The 20,034-nt window shown below is 41.6% G+C and overlaps 1 protein-coding gene across 3 annotated transcripts in view; it reads right to left on the bottom strand.

Annotated features, from left to right (window-relative positions):
• Window positions 1-8,344, bottom strand: part of man2b1 (mannosidase, alpha, class 2B, member 1) — a 36,317-nt gene extending 27,973 nt beyond the window's left edge. The window contains exons 1-10 of one of the 3 annotated variants that reach the window (XM_060912071.1): window positions 8,215-8,344; window positions 7,003-7,105; window positions 6,404-6,577; window positions 4,974-5,167; window positions 4,585-4,717; window positions 1,958-2,103; window positions 1,664-1,863; window positions 1,402-1,522; window positions 1,010-1,088; window positions 819-928 (exon numbers count right to left, since the gene is read on the bottom strand). In XM_060912071.1, the coding sequence (XP_060768054.1) occupies window positions 819-928; window positions 1,010-1,088; window positions 1,402-1,522; window positions 1,664-1,863; window positions 1,958-2,103; window positions 4,585-4,717; window positions 4,974-5,167; window positions 6,404-6,577; window positions 7,003-7,105; window positions 8,215-8,307 (1,353 nt within the window). In that variant the 5' untranslated portion in view covers window positions 8,308-8,344. Of the gene's footprint in view, window positions 1-818; window positions 929-1,009; window positions 1,089-1,401; window positions 1,523-1,663; window positions 1,864-1,957; window positions 2,104-4,584; window positions 4,718-4,973; window positions 5,168-6,403; window positions 6,578-7,002; window positions 7,106-7,597; window positions 7,878-7,915; window positions 8,022-8,214 lie in introns of those variants that run through there. The other 2 variants (XM_060912073.1, XM_060912072.1) reach the window with 2 other exon arrangements.
• Window positions 8,345-20,034: the final 11,690 nt, after the last annotated feature.

Consider the following 20,034-nt stretch of genomic DNA (forward strand, 5'->3'; position numbering starts at 1 on the left):
AACAAGCTCACCTGCTTTTCAACTGCCTTGGAGGTGATATCACCATTGGTGATGGCAGATGTTATCTGTACTGAGATCAATAACAGAAGTCAGCAGCACCACCACTGTCAAAGCAAGGAAGAAAACCAAAAGCATGCCAAGTGCTCCTCTCCAAGGCAATGACCAGGTGAGACATGGTCCTTGTGTTTGGAAAAGCAAGACTGGTGGCTCTGATGGAACTGACAATTCCCTGAAGAAAAAAAAAAGAAAAAGGAGGGTACACATGATAAGAGGACCAAGGATGGGCCAAGTGGAGATGTGCCAGAGATGAGGATTGAGGAGGACTACCAAAGAGAACTGGCTTGACAAGAGACTATGTCTATAAAACCCCTCAAAGTTCTGGGTGTCACAGGACTCCACTATAGAAAAGATGTTAGGAACATAACAGAAGCTACAGAACAAACCTCAAGACGGCTGAATCAAGAGGAGGAATATACCAGGGATACCTGTTCACACGTTCTGATTAATCCTAGCTGTGTTCCCTGGGCCTGAGACACACCTGTGACCCCAGGTACAATTAATGATGTGACCAAGTGCATCACCAGAGGTCCAAAACAACTCAACACATGCCACAGAGAGAGAGAGAGAGAGAGAGAGAGAGAGAGAGAGAGAGAGATTCATCTGCCTTTTTTTCCACCCATTAACTTCAGTGATGAACGTGACTAAGTTTATGATGTTTTGGTTTTTCCTTAAGCACTTTCAGCTCAAAAAGACAGGAATCATTCAATTATTAATAATAATAATAATAATAATAATAATAATAGTAGTAGTGGTATTACCTGGCAGTGTGCTGAGCCAATGGTGAGCCTCTTGGCATAGTCGTTGGCAACATGCTGCTTTTCAGTGCCAGAAACTGCATCATGGTGCTGCGCTACAGCCATCGCACGCTCTGATTGGACAGACAGCAATTACACAGCAGCCAGCCAATAGGAATCCAGATCATTTCTGTGACTTCAATTAATGAACTTACTCAGTGTGTCGCTGTTTCCCTCTCCAAACGGGCCGTGTGTGGACTTTGGGCCACCAAACACCTCCAACTGATTACACGTCTGAGATACAAACGTAAAAAAAAAATGATGTGTTAAAGGGTAATGAAAACACACTGGTCCTAGAGCCTTCTTGGTTACCATGACAACTAATCAGCAGTTCCATCCCAAAGTATACAAATACAGACAAGAGTCCTGTATCAAGTTACCCGTGACTGCACAAAAAGGTTCCCAAAATGTACCATTTCACATCGTAGTATGCAGAATAGGATGGCTATACAGTATTTACCATGTTTATTGTTCCTGATTGTCAGCCCTTCACAAGAGTGTGTGTGTGTGTGTGTGTGTGTGTGTGTGTGTGTGTGTGTGTGTGTACCTGCAGGAAGCTATTACTGAGTCTCTCATAGCGTTTGAGTGCCGGACGGCTGGTGAAGTATCCTGTCCAGAAATCATGAGGACCGTCAGCATATGGGAAAAAATCATCCATCTTTAACGGCCTGAGTGATGGACAGAATAATATAGACGTTATTCCATCATATGAACTGTAATAAGTGATGCACTGTTCCATAAGAGAGTGTGTGTGTGTGTGTGTGTGTGTGTGTGTGTGTGTGTGTGTGTGTGTGTGTGTGTGGACTGACCAAGTGATGTTAGCGAGGTTGAGTTCCTGTAGATAACATGAAGGGGTGGAATAAAGGAGGTGGACTTTGCTTCCTCCCGCCTGCTTGGCGTTAACGTAGTGAATCAGCTTGTCCATGTTCTTATACCAAGGGACAGCGTTCTCATACTGGAAATCAGAACCCATCGTCATGATGATGTGATTCGTCTTGTACATCTCAGCCTGGGGGAGTCACACACACACACCGCAGAGGAGTGTTTCAGACAGCAGCTTTGTGATCCACATTGTAAATTGTACGAACCTCACCTGTCCTCACCTGTGTGTATGAAATGTTGATGAACTTGTCCACCAGTTGGTCCACGTTGTAGTCCTCGAGGTTTGGGTCGTCCTGAATTGGTGCATCAGAGCATAACTGATCCCAACAGAATCCTTCAGGAGGGTTATAACCATTTGGGAGAACACCTACACACACACACACACACACACACACACACACAGAATTGATGTTAATTAATATAAAATTAGATCATACTGACTGTACAGCTGCTGCCAGCACCTTTGATCTAAAGGTGGGGCTATTAAATATTAGCTCTCTTACATCTAAAGCGCTAATGGTTAATGAACTCATTACTGATCAGGAGTTTAATGTACTGTGTTTAACTGAAACATGGATTAAGCCAAATGAATATATAGCATTAAATGAAGCGAGTCCTCCTGGATACAGTTATATACACCAGCCTCGTCTAACTGGCAGAGGAGGAGGAGGCGTCGCGGTTATTTATAATCAGGGCTCGAAATTCGCGGTGGTCCGGTCACCCGAGGAGACTTAATTTGTCATTTGGCGGGTAATTCCTGTCACTGGGCAGCCCGGCTGGCTAGTTGAAAATAAAAAATATTTATGAAGTGAAGATTCAGACTAGGGCTGTGCGATATATCGATATACTTGATATATTTTTATCGCATTGCTCCTGTGAAGGACGGCCCCATGAGGACAGTTGAGGGTTACACCTGGAGGACGCTCTGGACTCTTACAGTAATGCTTTTATGGCTGAGGACTACAGTTGACTTGCTAACTTTAGGACTGCAGTTGTCATGAACAGTTTTGCACTCAAGTTTCCATCAATGAAGAGTTTATAACATCAACGAAACTGACTTCATGTTAAAACTGTTAATGTTATAGTCAGGCTGTCTGTTGTTGCCCAAATGAGGATGGGTTCCCTTTTGAGTCTGGTTCCTCTCGAGGTTTCTTCCTCATGTCGTCTGAGGGAGTTTTTCCTTGCCACCGTCGCCACAGGCTTCATCATTGGGGATAGATTAGGGATAAAATTAGCTCATGTTTTAAGTCGTTCAAATTCTGTAAAGCTGCTTTGCGACAATGTTTATTGTTAAAAGCGCGATACAAATAAACTTGACTATCTCTGAAAATTCTGTGTGAGATACATAAAATTATTATATCGTAACTATCGAGTATTTTATGGTCATCTGCCGACTTGCGTTTGTTTCATGTTGTTTGCATTTGTTTAAAACCTTTTCCGGTGGTTTTCTCCCTGTCCCTCAGGCAGTAACATGAGAGGCTGCCTAAGGGTAAAAAAACAATAACATCACGCACTAGCCAACCAATCCCGGGCGACATCTCGGTGCTGAAAGGAACTTGCGGGAAGATTTCCTAGTTTCGGTTTACAGTGCTGACAGTTCGTGCAATCGCTGGTGCTGCATAGGCTACCGTGTAAGCTCTGTCAATTTCAGCGACAAATTAAAAATGGAAGCGGACAAATTGGTTCGTAAAAGAACTAGTAAGGGGTCAGTCATCTGGCATTTTTTGGATATCGCGAGGAGGACGTGGAACAGCAAATGCCAGTTTGTAAAGTGTGCAAAAAAACCAGTATCAAAATACTCGGGTCTTGAAATAAATGCACATTAGTCATGAACAATGGTAACGACTCTCTTTTGTGTTATTTTTGACAGAAGTAAAATTCATACATGAACAAATTTTGGCAAGTTGATTTTCTGTTTGGCGAGTTACTTTGGAAGGGAACTAGTCCGGCTGGCTGGTGAAAACATATATGAATTTCGAGACCTGATAATGATTATCTAGGTGTAACACACAAACCTGGTTATAAATTCAGTACGTTTGAAGTTCTTCAGACTAACAGAACATATGTAGCCTCAAAAAATAAGTCTACCCAGTTAATTCCATTGCTTATTATTTACAGGCCCCCGGGGCCATATTCTGAGTTTCTTTCTGAATTTGCAGATTTTATCTCAGATCTGGTTATTTCCTTAGACAAAGCTTTAGTTGTCGCAGATTTTAATATTCACTTCGATAACCCAGAAGACCCTTTGAAAACAGCGTTTGTGTCCATTTTAGATTCAGTAGGGATTAATCAGAATGTCATAGGACCGACCCATAATGGTGGCCACACCGTCGATCTAATACTAACATTCAGATTAAACGTAGAAAATATAGTCACACTTCCACAGTCTGAAGTTATCTCAGATCATTGTCTCATCTCATTCAAACTATGTCTAAATGAATTTCCTGGTTATGCAGTTGTACTCTGTGACTCTACAGGACAGAGTTATAGAAGTGAGTTATTTATAATCACGCTGTCTGTTATCACCCAGATGGGGATGGGTTCCCTTTAGAATCTGGTTCCTCTCAGGGTTTCTCCCTCGTGTCATCTGAGGGAGTTTTTCCTCACCACCGTCACCTCAGGCTTCATCATCAGGGATAAATTTATAAATTCTCATGTTTAAAATCTATATTTTCTGTAAAGCTGCTTTCTGTAAAGTGTCTATTGTTAAAAGCACTACACAAATAAACTGACAGCTTAAAAGTAAAGTAAAATGTGTCATGTTTTCCATCTGACCTCTGCCTCCTGTGTCGGTGTCCAAGGCCCATCTCAAAGAGCTTACTGTGTGTGTGTGTGTGTGTGTGTGTACCAGTGAAAAGGTCAGCAGTCGGGGACTCTAGACTCTCACTTGCTCTCCACACCATCTCCATCTCTTTCATCTTCATCCTGCGAGCTTTATCCTGATGATCCAGGCGGCCAAAGAAGAATCCATCATAGCCCATCTGAAACACACACACCATCTGAAGATATGCACCCAAACTTCCACATAAAAACAGGTGGGTGTGGCTAAACGAATGAGAAACACTAAGATACAAGCTCCAGAATGATGGGGTAGGCCGAGTTTCCAGGATATCAGGTGTCACCCGAGTCAGCTGTATGTTTTCAGGACAGGCAAAGAACCAGGTGAGCTTCTATTGTAAAGTGGTGTGTCACCCAAGTGTGTCAGACATATTCACTAAGAATGGGCACGTGTGTTACCTGGGCAAACATGGAGGCATGTTCTCGAGCGTGGCCAAACGGGTCGATGTGCCAGGCCACTCGAGGTCGACCGTACTCTCCAAACGTGTCGTTTAGAAAACGCAAACCGAGGGTCATCTGATCTATTACTGCACTGTAGTGTGTGCTGGCTTCATCACTCATACACCAACCTCCGTTAACAAACTCCAACTGACCTGCAGAGAGAGAGAAACATTTAGTGGAAAACTCACTGTAATCTTTCTTTTTCTGTCTCTTTTCATTCCTTTTCTTAGCCTAGTAAACTAGACCCACCCGTCTAGCGGCCAAAAATATTTTTGCCTAGCGAATGGGTCTAGCCTCGCACCATATAAACAAAAACACCCCGGGCATCAAATCGTGCCCGCCAATCACAACGCAAGGTTTTTGTTTGGATTCTTTGGGTGGGCTTTTGCAGGAGTGACGACAAAGCTGCACGACGCTGGAGAAAGCGCAACAGGAAAGATGGCTACGGCTAGTGAACAGCGCGCGTTTGACTCCGCTTTGGAATCAGTTTTAGAAGAATTAGACTTGGAGTTTTGGTTGAAACATGAGCAGGAAGAGGCTCTCCGCTCATTCCTTTTCAAGAAGGACGTTTTCGCTGTTTTGCCGACCGGCTATGGCAAAAGTCTGATCTACCAGCTGGCTCCGCTCGTAGCCAAAAGGATGGGGCTAGTTTGTGCAGTACGAAGAATTAATAAACAGCTTTGAAACATTACTTTTTGATTGTTTCTTATTTTCCCGTTATTTTAAATTTAAGGGAAATTATTTCACCAAACACCACTAAATAAAAACTCTCAAAAACAGTTTAAGCAAACCCTTGAAAAACACTTGGAAAAAATAAGTGTATGTTAAGTATGTGGTACAGACTCCAAACTTGTGGTCATTATCTCCAAACTTCTTAATATCTAGAACCTGTTTATTAATTAATACGCATTTTGAAAAATTATTTATTTCAAGGTCTCCCCCACTGCTTTCTGTCGCTCTGACTACGTCACAGTCACAGTTGCGCTGATTGGTCAGAGCGTTGGCCTATACGCACAGAGACAGTTTGAAAGACAGCGGGTTGTTCCTCCTACACCTGTCGGAAATGTCTACGGATCGAGGCCAGACTAAATATTCACATTTTGTCTGGCTTGCCAGGCTATCCTTTTCTTTCCTTCTTCTCACCTTTTCCCTAATTTATTCCTTTATCATTTTCCAACCTTATCTGCTTCCTTATTTCCTTCCCTTTATCCTCTTGTTCTTTTTTTCACCCCTTTATTTCTTCCTTGCATGTTTTCATCCTTATTTCTCTCTCATGTATCCTGACAGTTTTCCCCTCACTGCCTCAGTGTAGTCCTGTGTGTGGCTGTTTGCTTGCTGCTGTATGTGAGTGTGGAAGTGAATAGGTGAGTGAACAGGTGAACTTTGACCTTGCTCCACCAGCTGGGTGACGATGTTCCGTGTCTCCTGGTCCTGTTCTTTCCACCAGCGGTAGAAGAACGCCGTCTCCACATAGATGAACCTGCGTGCTGGATCCTTCTGCAGCTCCAACACCACTGAGTCCAGGATGTACTGAACCCCAGCATGCTGGATATCATTACGGCCTACACACACACACACACACACACTGTTCTCACTACGCTGCAATCACGTGACTGCAGCCATGTTTATCTTTATTTTTGTTGAGAAAGTTTCCTAACAGTGAGCACCCACACGATGTTTATGAGGAGATAAAATGGAGAATAACAGAACATTACTGACACAGCACAGTGTGTATATTACTTGTGTGTGTGTACAAACAGTTGAGTCCAAAAGTCCACTACAGCATGTCATGAGACCAAAACACTGCATTCTGATTAGCTAATCATGAGACCTACAGCATGATATTACTAACAATAATAATAATTTAGCAGTTTATGTAATTTGTATACATTTATATTGTATGCATTAATATATGTTCAACTAAAACAGTTCTTAATCTTAAACCAAACTCAATATCACAAGAGTTTTTATGCTGTGTGTGTCTGACCTCCATAATAGTACTGATCCACAGTCTTTAGCCAGCCCACATCATCATGTGTGTGAGGAACCAAGTGGACATTCAGCATGGATGGCTTCGTTGCTGGACATGACTATACACACACACACACAGAGTTTACATGTGTAGATTGCATGTGTGTGTGTGTGTGTGTGTGTGTGTGTTTATATACTACTGAGGATCAAATGTCCCCACAAGGATTGTAAAATCTGACAATTTCGACCTTGTGGGAACATCTGGATGGTCTCCACAAGGAAATTGCTGCGATAGTGTTTAAAAAATATAAATAAAGAGCCAAAAAGTTATTTTCATTATTGAGGTTTGGGTTGAGGTTCAGCACAGCGTTAATAATGGAAGGTCCTCACAAGGCTAGTGAGACATACGTGTGTGTGTGTGTGTGTGTGTGTGTGTAACCTGAAGTTTTTCTTTCGATAACAACACTCCCCCCAGTGTTTTAGTCCTCTTCTACCACAGTAAGTTGAGAATCATTCCATTTTTTAATTTATTAAAGAACACATCATACTTCTGTTTTTATGCGTTTACAGTGATGTTTATTGTTTTGAAAGAAGTCAGTTCCTGTTCTCACCGGATATCAGCGATAAACAAGATCATCACCCTCTTCATGGTGAGAAACTCGGACATAACTGCCACAACCACAAGACCTTTTTATTCATAATGTGTAATTTTAAGAGATTATAAAATAAAAAGAAGCTTTAAGGTCGCACAACAGCTTATCGCCCAGCCCTGACTGGACCTGTACGTGTCCCGACTCTGGAGGAACAGCAGCCAGAACACACTCAGGTTATTGATTTTAAAATGATGCATTAACTACAATCTCTGATGGTCAGAATAATCACTATTTATAATCATTACAGCTCACAAATCATGGTTTAGTTACACTCACAAATAGTTTCACATTCTCACACCCACAGTGACAATGCAGACTGAAGAAAGATATAAATCCCTTAACAAATAAAAATGGAAATAAAAACAGTCACTCAGAGAGAGAGAGAGACACACAGACAGACAGAAAAAAAGAGAGAGAGCGAGAGAGACAGAAAGAAAGAGACAGAGAGGAGTGTGTGAGTGAGAGAGAGTGTGTGTGTGTGTGTGTGTGAGTGAGAGAGTGTGTAAGAGTGTGAGAGAGTAAGAGTGTGTGTGTGAGAGTGAGTGTGTGTAATAGACCCCCCGGAGTTACCCCACCTTGCCTCCGCGCGGTGCCGCTGCGCCCCTCCCCCACTCCCACTCCGCCGCACACAGGAACACACACACCGCCAGCAGCGCGCGCGCCGCCATGCTGCACAACAATACACCGTCACATGACTCGCGGCGCGTGACCGGGAACAGAATGCGGAAGTGATGGCGACGCGTCTCTGATGAATATGCAAATGAAAGAGGCGTGGCGAGCGGCTAAGGGCGGGGTGCGGCGGTAACCCGGAAGAAGTGTTGGAGGGTGGAGGAGGTGACTTTAGCAGAATCCGGATTGGGACTGAATCCGAATGGCGAGTGTCAGTGGAGGACTGTGTGAGGGGGAAGACACGGACCTGGGATGGACAAGAGTAGTTAAAAACAGGAAAGGAGGAGGAAGGAAAGGAAAGAGAGACTGCTCGGGGGCGGTGTTTGGTGTCAATCGCAGTTCTTAGAAAGTTTGTGGTGTTACATAATACAGCATCATTCTAGTTTCCTTTTCTTTGCTGATTCGGATTATAGTAGTTTGAGTGGAGGGGGTATTTTGCGGGAGTATCGGCCGACGGCCTGTATAGACCCTTTTCAGTCACGTGACCTTCGCAAACGCGACTACCATTTTGGACATGTAGCGGACTTCGGCTCGAATTGGTTTGAATGCGAGGAAGGCGACAAACGGAGAACATACAAGAAAAAGGAGCGAGATGCAGAAAACACCTTCGCTATCCAGCGACGTGGGGCATTTACAGGGCGAGCAGAGGGAGAAATAACAACAGTAACGACACATTAGCAACGCCGTACAGAAATAACAGTTTATGGCACAGACCCTTTCGGTTCTCGCTCATCTAGCTGCTACAATGACTGCTTAGACTGCAACAATAATACCTAACACACATTTAAGTATCCGTCGTAAAGACGTGAAACTCGTCGAGTGACGAGTGTGTTCATTGATCAGCTAACACAATCTAAAAGTAGACATACCATCACACTGCCCTGGCGCTGTGTACAGTTTACCTTCTATGGTTTGTGCGCTCACTATTTGCCATTACTTTCTCCAACCGTTGTTACAGATTACAGGGAACGGCCTGGATTTAAGAGACAAATACATGTTCCTCTTGTTTTGAACACTTATTTGTAGGCAGTGCTTAATTTGTAAAGTGGGAGGTCCCGGAGCGCAGAGGATGAGCGGCTCCGGTGCGGAAAAAAAGAGGGGGGAGGGGGGCGCGGCGCTGCGCTGCGCTTCTGGGCATGTTTTGTAATAACACTGCAAATTAAGTTCATCTGCAGATATTTTGTGGATGTCGTTTCATAAGAGAAATCACCAACAAGACAGATATCAAAATCAGACATTAACACTAAATAAACTTGCACTTTTTAATTTAATTATTTGTTTTTTTTTTTTTGTTACATAGTCAAAAGAGGTGTCGGATCACCGGATCCAGTGTAAATAGCTGCCGGAGCCAACGCCCGAGGTTCCGGAGCGCGCTCCGGCTTGCTCCCCCTCAAATTAAGCGCTGTTTGTAGGACACTGCCTCTGATCTGTCCTACAGTCTACCAACAGCAAAGGAACACAACGCTAGCTAATGTCGTTAGCTAATAGCTACTACAGAAGAACAAAGAGGTTACAATGGGTTATTTTAGCCTATTTGGTTACACACTCGCTGTCACAGAATGTTAACAGCAATGTAATGCCTTTTCTGGCTAATTTTATTCGTCTTACCTCCAACAAAGTGGTCACTACACAAGCGTTGGTGTGCCGCTATCCATCTTCTCCATCGGTCAGCATCTACCGGGATCCGATAAAATGATAACCCTTGCCTTGTTTGTTGATGGTTACTACATCCAGGTGCACAACAATATAGTGGCATGATGGAAGTCTTGCTGAAAATAAACACTTTCTTTGCTGCCGTTCCTCAATGCTGGCTGTGGTAAACTACTGGTAGTACATGTCCAAAATGGCGACCGCGTTTGTCGTGACGTCACGTGAAAAGGGTCTATAGGTCCGGTAGACGATACACTTGCACAATGTTCTCTACCGTGGCGTGTAGTCAGCAGGAGGAGGATTGCGGGAGCATGGATGATTTAAAGAGAAGGAGGAAAAGTAATGGGTGGAAAAGAGAGATCTAGTTATCTTTATTGCAGGGGTGATTAATGCAACAGCTGAAGTTAAGTCCAAAACGGAGAGAATTCAAATTATTGCCAAAGCAGCAACTCAGCATCTGGGTATGTTGGGTTTAAAATGGGAGGAGATCAGAGATGACCTTAGTGTGGCATCAGCAGGCCAGGAGGGAAGTAGTGTGGGATGACCATACCAGTTATGTTACTTTTACAATGGAATGCAAGGAGTTTGTTAGCAAATGGCCAAGAGTTTAAACAGTTTATAGACAACAGGAGTGTGGTTCCAGACATAATATGTATCCAGGAAACATGGTTAAAACCTAGGTATTTCTAACTATATAGCTATTAGGAGGGATAGAGAGGAAGGGAGTGGTGGGGGCTGTATTACCTTTGTAAAACAGGATATGCCATATAGGGTGTTGGGTATAGGGAAGGAACAAGAATATGTGGTAGTTGAAATATGGGCAGATAATAAGAAAATAGTAGTAATTAATTACTATAACCCATGTAGGCAAATACAGTTAAAAGAGCTAGAAGAAATAGAAGGGCAGGATAGAGATAATATTATTTGGTGTGGTGATTTTAATGCTCATAATACATTGTGGAGGGGAGATAGGATAGATAATAATGGGCAGGTGATTGAGGAGTTAATGGATGAAAAAAATTTAGTTTGTTTGAATGATGGTAAAGGTACTAGGTTTGATATTAGAACTGGGAAAGAGTCAGTACTAGATCTGACAATTTTATCTAGCAGACTGGCATCAAAATGTGAGTGGGAAGTACATGGAGGAAGTACTATGGGAAGTGATCACTACCCAATTATATGTAAGCTAGACATTGATGTAAGGATGAGTACAGACGACAGTCATGGGAGGTGGATTTTTAAAAAGGCAAACTGGGAGAAGTTTATGGAAACTAGTGATTTGCACATTAGTTCAGTCCAGTTAACAGATGATATAGAAAGGAATGAAATAGAGGTGCGTCAGAGTATTTATATGGCTTCAGTGACTGCAATACCAAAAAGCTCAGGAAAATGTATAAAAAGAGCAGTTCCATGGTGGAATGCTGAATGTGAAGAGGTTGTGAGGGATAGGAACAGAGCCTTCAGGAGGTTAAAAAGAACACACAACTTTCAGCATCTAATTCAGTATAAGAAGTCCCAGGCAGTAGTTAAAAGGACGATAAGACAGAGGAAAAGAATATATTGGGGAGAGTATTGTAGTTCAATTGGAAGTAATGTTAGTATTAACGATGTATGGGGAATGATTAAAAAAATGGAGGGTAATAGGAGGGAGTGGAATTATCCCGTTCTTACAGATGGAGTTCAGTTGGCTATATCAAACCTGGAAAAAGCAGAAATGATGGTTAATACTCTGAGTAAGATACATAGTTCTGTCAATTTATCAGAAGAAAGAAGGGGAAGGGAACAAACAAGGAGTATTTATGCTGGGGTTATACAAAAGAAAGGAACATTAGAGGATAAATATAATGTTCCTTTTACAATAAGAGAGTTAAGAAATGCCCTGGATGGGTGTAAGAACTCAGCTCCTGGTAAAGATGAAGTGTGCTATAATATGTTAAGACATTTAAGTGATAAGGGAATTGAGGTTGTTTTAAAAATGTTTAATAAAGTTTGGGAGCAAGGAAAGATTCCTGCAGGATGGAAGGAGGCTGTTATTGTTCCAATTAGAAAACCAGGAAAAGATGCTAGTAATCCAGCAAATTATAGGCCTATAGCTTTAACTTCGCACTTAGGTAAATTGATGGAAAGAATGGTTAATTGTAGGTTAATGCACTTTATTGAAGAAAGGGGTTTGATGGTGAGCTGTCAGAGTGGTTTTAGGAAGGGGAGAAGTACTGTTGACTCAATCGTATGTCTTGAGGATGAAATAAGGAAAGCACAAGTAAAGAAAGAAACTGTTGTGGCAGTGTTTTTAGATGTAGAAAAGGCCTATGATATGCTTTGGGTGGAGGGACTTTTAATTAAAATGCATATATTAGGGATTGGGGGAAACATGTTTAACTGGGTAATGGACTTTTTAACTAATAGAAGCATCCAGGTGAAAATAGGGAAAGATATGTCAAGAAGATGTTTGGTTGAGAATGGAACTCCACAAGGAAGTGTTATTAGCCCATTGTTATTTAATATAATGATTAATGATATTTTTCTGATGTTCAGCCCGGGATAGGGAGATCTCTATTTGCTGATGATAGTAGTTTGTGGAAAAGGGGGGAAAATGTGAAGTACACCCTGAAGAAGGTTCAGGAAGCTTTAACCTTAGTAGAAGACTGGGGTAAGAGATGGGGTTTTAGATTCTCTATTGAAAAGACTAAAGTAATGTTTTTTACTAGAAAGAAGGTACCTGAAAATATGCAACTACAGCTGTATGGTAGACCATTGGAAAGGGTTAAGAGTTTCAAATTTCTTGGTGTTATCTTTGATGAAAGATTTACCTGGAGAGATCATATTTCAAAAATAATGGACAAAAGTAAAAGAGTCATGAACTTAATGAGATGTCTTGCTGGAACAGAATGGGGAGCAGATGTAGCATCCTTGAAGCAGATTTATGTTTATTTAATCAGGTCAAGAATTGACTATGGGTGTTTAGTGTATGGTTCTGCAGCCAAATCCGTTTTAGCTGGATTAGATGTAGTTCAAGCTAAGGCGTTGAGAATGCACGGGAGCTGTACGATCTTCTCCAGTGTGTTCGCTACAAGTGGAAACAGGTGAAATGCCACTTGGGTTAAGAAGAAGGCAGCTTCAAACTAACTATTGGGTCAATTTGATGGGTCAGAGATGTGATCACCCTGTAAAATGTGTAATTGAACCATCATGGGAGAGGGAGGTGGCAAGACTCTCAAGTTTTGGGCCGTCTGGAGAAATCGTAGCACAGCAATTGAACATTCTTAATAAGAGCTTTTGTTCAGTAGTAATGTGGCCTTTAATTCCTGTATGGCAATTGGAGGTTCCAGAGACTGACTTGAAGTTGCTTGAAATTAAGATGGAAAATCCTGAGGTAGACTTGGCATTTGAATTTCAGTGTCATGTAAGAGAAAGATATAAGAACCATATACTAATTTTTACTGATGGGTCAAAAGATCAAGAAACAGGAGCTACAGGGTCAGCCTTTTTTGTTCAGAGTTTTAATTTTCAAGCTTTTAAAAGAACTTCAGATTTTTTAAGTGTATTTACTGTGGAGCTCTATGCAATCCTAATGGCAATACAGTGGGTTGAACAGGTACAGAGACAGAAAGTACTGATATGCGGTGACTCTGTGTCAGCTATTAGTTGCATTGGAAAAGGTTCGTCAAAAAGCAGACAGGATCTCATTTATGAGATTTTACTGATAATTAGTGGTGTGAAAAGAAGAGGGATAGAGGTGTCGTTTATATGGGTCCCAGCTCATGTAGGTGTCACATCTAATGAAAAAGTGGATAAATTAGCCAAGAAAGCTTGTCAAATAGAGTCCATAGATGTAAATATAAAGTTATCAAAATCAGAGGGTAAAAGTATTGTGTGGCAAGAAACAATTTTAAAATGGCAACAGAGTTGGCAACAAGAAACAAAGGGTAGGCATCTATTCTCAATTTCTAGTAGAGTACCTGACTCAGTTGGTTGTAAAAGAGGGAGTAATCGTAAGGAGGAAGTTATTTTTGCAAGGTTGAGAATTGGGCATACATTTTTAAATAGCACTTTGTTTTTATTGGGAAAGCATCAGAATGGTCTGTGTTCTTGTCAGGAACCTGAGACAGTTCATCATGTCATACTCTTTTGCAGAAATTATGACAGTCAAAGACAGGAACTGCTCGCACAGATGCGTGGACTTGGTTTGGAAGAGGTGAATTTGAAAAGCATTTTAGAAATAGGATCAAGTGGAAAGGGAAGATGATTTTTCTTAAAGTTTTTATCGGATACTGGTCTGTATAGTAGGATATAGTGTAATTGGGCCTTAATTAGGCATCAATCCTGTAGATGGCAGCAATGCAACTATTTGGATGCCGGCTGCCCTAAAACTCCGAAGAAGAAGAAGGAGGAAAGGAAAAATGACACAGTGACAACAGCAGGCAAACGAGCACTTGAAGAGGATGAGGAAAGAAGTGAAGCATGGGAACAAATCATGAAGAAAGAGTTTAAGATTATTCTTAAGTTTAAAGCAGGAGATGAGGTATCGTCTGTAAGTCCGATCGCTTTGACTCCTGGACTGAGAAAAGCCATTGGGGACATAGAGATGCAGTTTACTGGTGAAGTGCTGAACAGAGAAATAAAGCGCTTAAACTACAAACAGTATGTAAGAAAGAAACCAGTCTCCCCAGGATTCCGCAGGCCTTTTTTGTGATTGTTGTGGGCTAAAATGTCTGATGTTGCGGGGTTTTTTTTCCAAAAAATTGCGATGAAAGTTGCGGTGTTTTTTAGGTTTTTGTTGCGATTACATTGCGGGAGGAAGTGAAAGTTGCGAGAAATTGTTGTGATTTTCTCTTTTTGTGATTAAAATTGAGTGATATGTTAAATATTAAGTTATTACTGAAAAACTATTGATTAAAAAAACAGACACTGAGAAATGGTCCTATAAACAACTTTACCAATATAAAAGATTACCAGGACTACAAAAATGCAGAAAAATAGGCTTTACTTATCCAAATGCACCTGTTGGTTCAAAAGTTAAAGTACAGAGAACCTCACAGCACAACATGAAGTTACCTTAAAATATAATATAAATGCCTCAGCTTTCATGTAAGAAAAACACTATTAATACTAGTACTGTGTGCAGGCAGTCTCTCCTGAAGACTAAATTAAACAATAATTATAAACTAATAAAATAAATGGCTCAGGCTTCATAGAAGAAAAAAAAACAACTTGAACAGAATCTCACAGTATGATGCTGAAGCTGCCTAAACAATGGAAAATAAAATACCATTTTGGCAATAATGTTGGCATCCATTAATTTCTTGTATTAAGTAAAAAAAATAATGTAAAGTGCACACAGTCCTTCACTGTAAACATAACACACTTTCAGTAACAGAATTTAAGCCTACATAAACACTGACTCGCATATGCTGCTTCTCTTGAACGTATACACGGAAGTAAGGCGGAAGGTAGTTTGTCGACGTCACCTCAAGACGATGCCAACGATTGGTCAAATTTGCGGGAAAGTTGCAGTGATTGGATATAATTGCAACACCGCCCTGAATTCACGGGGATTGGTTGAATTTGCGTTGAAGTTGCAAATCACAACATCGCAAAATCCTGGAAGGTCTGAGAAATACCAGAAAGAAGAGTGAGTGATTGGTGAGAAAAACAGAGTTAGGGGAGTGATATCAGGAATCCCCCAAGGAGTAAATCTGGATGAACTGAAGGAGATGCTTAAAGGAGGAACAATAACAGGAATTAGGCAGCTACAAGCAGTTAGGACTGGGGAAAGAGTAGATGGTCCATCTGTGTTACTGGAGTTCAAAGACAAAGTTCTTCCAGGAAAGGTGATGGTTGGATATACAGTATGAGCTTCAGTGTAAGAGCACATGTTCCTCCTCCCCTTCGATGCTATCAGTGTCAGAGGTATGGCCACATTGCTAGTGTGTGTAAGGGAAAGCAGAGCTGTGGATGATGTGGAGGGCAGCATGCATATGGAGGATGTGGGAGGAATAGTGAAGCAAACTGTAACTGCGGAGGAAATCACACAGCGGCATATGGAGGATGCATAGTGAGGAAACAGGCAGTTGAGGTTCAACAAGTAAGAACAGAACGGAGAGTAACTTATGCAGAGGCAGTGAAGATTGTGAATGAAGGGGGGAAAAACTGAAAGTATAATCCAGAATAAACAGGCGAGCAAAGACGGAGGGTTGTCAGATAACGACCAAACAGGAATCACAACAGACAGATTGGTTCTGTTTCTAGCCTATGTTATCAACTGCTCAGAACAAGCAAAGACTAAAATTGGAAAAATCAAAATTATTGTGAAAGCAGCAGCAAAGTTCCTGAACACCAAGGACTTATCATGGGAAAAGATACGTGCAGATCTTCATCAAGGAGAAGGGACAGCAGAGGGAAGTCATCAAATCATACTATAATGCTTATTCGTCAATGGAACATTAGAAGTCTGATAACAAATGGGCAAAAGTGTAAAGGTTACATCAGTTCATTAAAAACAAAACCAGATGTTGTATACATACAGGAAACATGGCTCAAACCAGGTCTCAACTTTAATATTAAAGGATCTTATAGCATACACAAAGATAGGGTCAATGGAAATGGTGGAGGATGTGCAACATTTATCAGACAAGGAATGAAATCCAGGCAACTAATGACATTACAAGAGTTAGAAATACCGTAAATCCTCTAATATAGGCCGGGGCCTTTATTTCACTCAAGTGCATCTTGGTCCAGGCCATTATTGGAAGGAGGCCAGAATTAGAGGCAGGCCTCTATTTCTATTTGAGCAAAACAGACTACCAGTGGAATGAATAAAAACGAGATTTTGTGTCTATTTGAACCTATAAAATAGGTTGATGCTTGGTTGCCTGGTTACCACCAGACCTACCGGTAATCACAATCAGGGGCGCCTGCAGGGTTGAACTGTAAGGTACGCACTAGCGGTGTAATCCCCCCCCCCCCCCAAAAAAAAAACGCTTGCGTGCTGCAGTTTCTATGAAGAGTCGATCTATAGGCTTATACACAAAACAACGATAGAACTTTAACTTGAAATTGAACAATAGCCTTCCATGAACACAGGCTGATATTTGAACAACATATGTGAACTACACACGACAATAAACAATAAACTCTTTATAGCCTCGATTAGAATCTAGTGAACTTGCTCAGCACTACCGCAAGCACGACTCTGACACGCACTGTAGCGCAACGTGGGGTACATAGACTCGCTGAAAAACTCCTCGGGTATTTTTCTGAGTTTACCGAAAATCAGAGTAGAAGGAGCCACCCACCCTCTGTCTGGTTTGAAGCGGTTCTGTAGGACATTGAGCTTTACAGAGTCCGGTGCACATTTTAAGGCATCTGGTTGAAGTTTACCCATGTCTGATAAATCTGATGTCAGTGATAGCGGGCTGACTCGTGGCTCATTAGTAAAGCTATCTGATGGCTCATTTGTCAGCAAGGTGGAGCAACCATCTACTTCTGATCGTAAGGGACATGGGGAGATGTAGGTGTTCTTATATGAAATTCACTGGATGTATGGCTAGTTTCAAACTCAGAGGTAGATGAAGGCAATTCCCTCAAAGGAACTGAGCTCGCATCCAGCTGCAGCGTACTGCTGCTAGGTTGCAGAGGAGTGGAAGCTGCCGGTGCCGTGTTACTAGCTGATACTGGAGAGGACTGGCAAGCAGATGACACCCCTGGATCACTGCTTTTGGACTTTTTCGTAAAAGTCTGAAACAAGCTCGTTTGTTTCAGGGTTCGTTTACTCATTTTTGACTCGCTTCTCAATAAATTCTCGCACAAGCTTTGACTACTGACGATTGTCTGTCTCCGTTTCTCAAAACTGGAGAGAATTTCAGTGGTGCAAGAAAAGTATATCTGCATTGACCAATGAGCTTTCTTGGTCACGCACACCCCGCCCACTCCTGAAGCACACAAATGCGCCGGCACACACACGTCTCTCTCTCTCTCTTTCTCAAATTATGTTGCATTGCCAAAGCATTCAGGTAACAATTATAATTAAAAAAAATATATCTCTCTCCCCAAGGTACGCCTAGTGCGTACGGCCATACGCCTGGCGGCGCCACTGATCACAATTGTCTTTCAGATCGGAACGATTGTGTAAGGCCACTATGATCTCAGAAACATCGTTGGTTATAGCCCTGGCCTGTATTAGAGTCCGGCCATTATTTACCTCCTCCGACAGTGAGACCGGCCAATATTAGAGTCCCGGCCAGTAATGGAATACAGGCCAGTATTAGAGGATTTACTGTAGTCGTGATTGAAGTATGGACAAGAGAAGGAAGTATGAAAATTATAAACTTCTATAACCCATGTAAGCAGTTAGAGAAAGGAACATTAGAATCAATTTTGGAGCATTGGAGAGGGAAAGTAGTCTGGTGTGGAGATTTCGATGCACACAGCACAGTATGGGGGAACCAGGAAGACCCAAATGGAGACGTTATAGAAGAAATAATGGATGAAAAGGAATTGGTGTGTTTAAATGATGGTACGGGCACAAGGGTGAATGTGGTGAAAGGAACAGAATCAGCAATCGATATCACACTGGTTTCACAATCACTGGCTGGAAAAAGTAGATGGAAGGCACTGAAAGGAAGTACTCTAGGAAGTGATCACTACTAAATATTAGTATAGGAATAGAATATGATATAAAACAGGATGAAAGAGAAGGAAGATGGAAATTCGAGGAAGCAGATTGGAGTAAGTAAAGTGTTATGTGGGGAGAAATTGAAAGCTGTAAATATAAACTCAACCAGTTAATGACTTGAATTCTGAAAACAGTGGATTTATAATAGGAGCAGCAAAAGAGTCTATCCCAAAAAGAAGTGGTAATAGAAAGGAAAAGTTAGTTCCATGGTGGACACAAGAATGCACTAAAGCAATACAAAGTCGAAATAAGGCTTTCAAAGTTTTGAATCAAAACACTGAGTTTTCAAAATGTGATTGATTACAAGAGAAAGCAGGCAGCCGTGAGGAGTATAATAAAGCGGACTAAAAGAAAGCATTGGAGGAAATATTGTGACTCACTTGGTATAAATACACCATTAGATAGAGTATGGGGTATGATTAAAAGAATGTCTGGGAATAGGAAAGAGCATGGGTATCCGATAATGAAAGATGGTAGAGATATAATAATAGGCAATAAGAACAAAGCAGAATTATTAGCAAAGACCTTTGTTAAAGTACATCTCATCTCATTATCTCTAGCCGCTTTATCCTTCTACAGGGTCGCAGGCAAGCTGGATCCTATCCCAGCTGACTACGGGCGAAAGGCGGGGTTCACCCTGGACAAGTCGCCAGGTCATCACAGGGCTGACACATAGACACAGACAACCATTCACACTCACATTCACACCTACGCTCAATTTAGAGTCACCAGTTAACCTAACCTGCATGTCTTTGGACTGTGGGGGAAACCGGAGCACCCGGAGGAAACCCACGCGGACACGGGGAGAACATGCAAACTCCGCACAGAAAGGCCCTCGCCGGCCCCGGGGCTCGAACCCGGACCTTCTTGCTGTGAGGCAACAGCGCTAACCACTACACCACCGTGCCACCCCTGTTAAAGTACATAGTACAGGTAATTTGAGAGGTGCGGAAAAAAGAGGGAGGGAAGGGACAGTAGCTAAAAACATATGGTAGAAGCACTTCAGGATGAGAAGGAATATGGAAATACATTTAATATGATGTTTTCAGTGACAGAATTGAATAAAGCACTGAAGATATCCAGAAAGACAACTCCAGGGAGAGACCAAATAAGCTACTTAATGTTAAAAAATCTTAGTGATAGAAGTAAGGTAATACTACAAAAAATGTATAATGAGATATGGGAAGAAGGAACATTGCCCAATAAATGGAAGGAATCTATAATTGTTCCAGTTTGTAAACCAGGTAAAGATCCGAGCTTGGCATCGAGTTATAGACCAATAGCCCTAACATCGCATGTAGGAAAAATTATGGAAAAAATTATTAAAGAAAGGTGAGTTTATTATTTAGAAATCAAAGATGTAATAAAATGTTATCAAAGTGGATTTAGGAAAGGAAGAAGC

The sequence above is a fragment of the Neoarius graeffei genome, chromosome 27 (genome assembly GCF_027579695.1).
Source record: "Neoarius graeffei isolate fNeoGra1 chromosome 27, fNeoGra1.pri, whole genome shotgun sequence".
Lineage (NCBI taxonomy): Eukaryota > Metazoa > Chordata > Actinopteri > Siluriformes > Ariidae > Neoarius > Neoarius graeffei.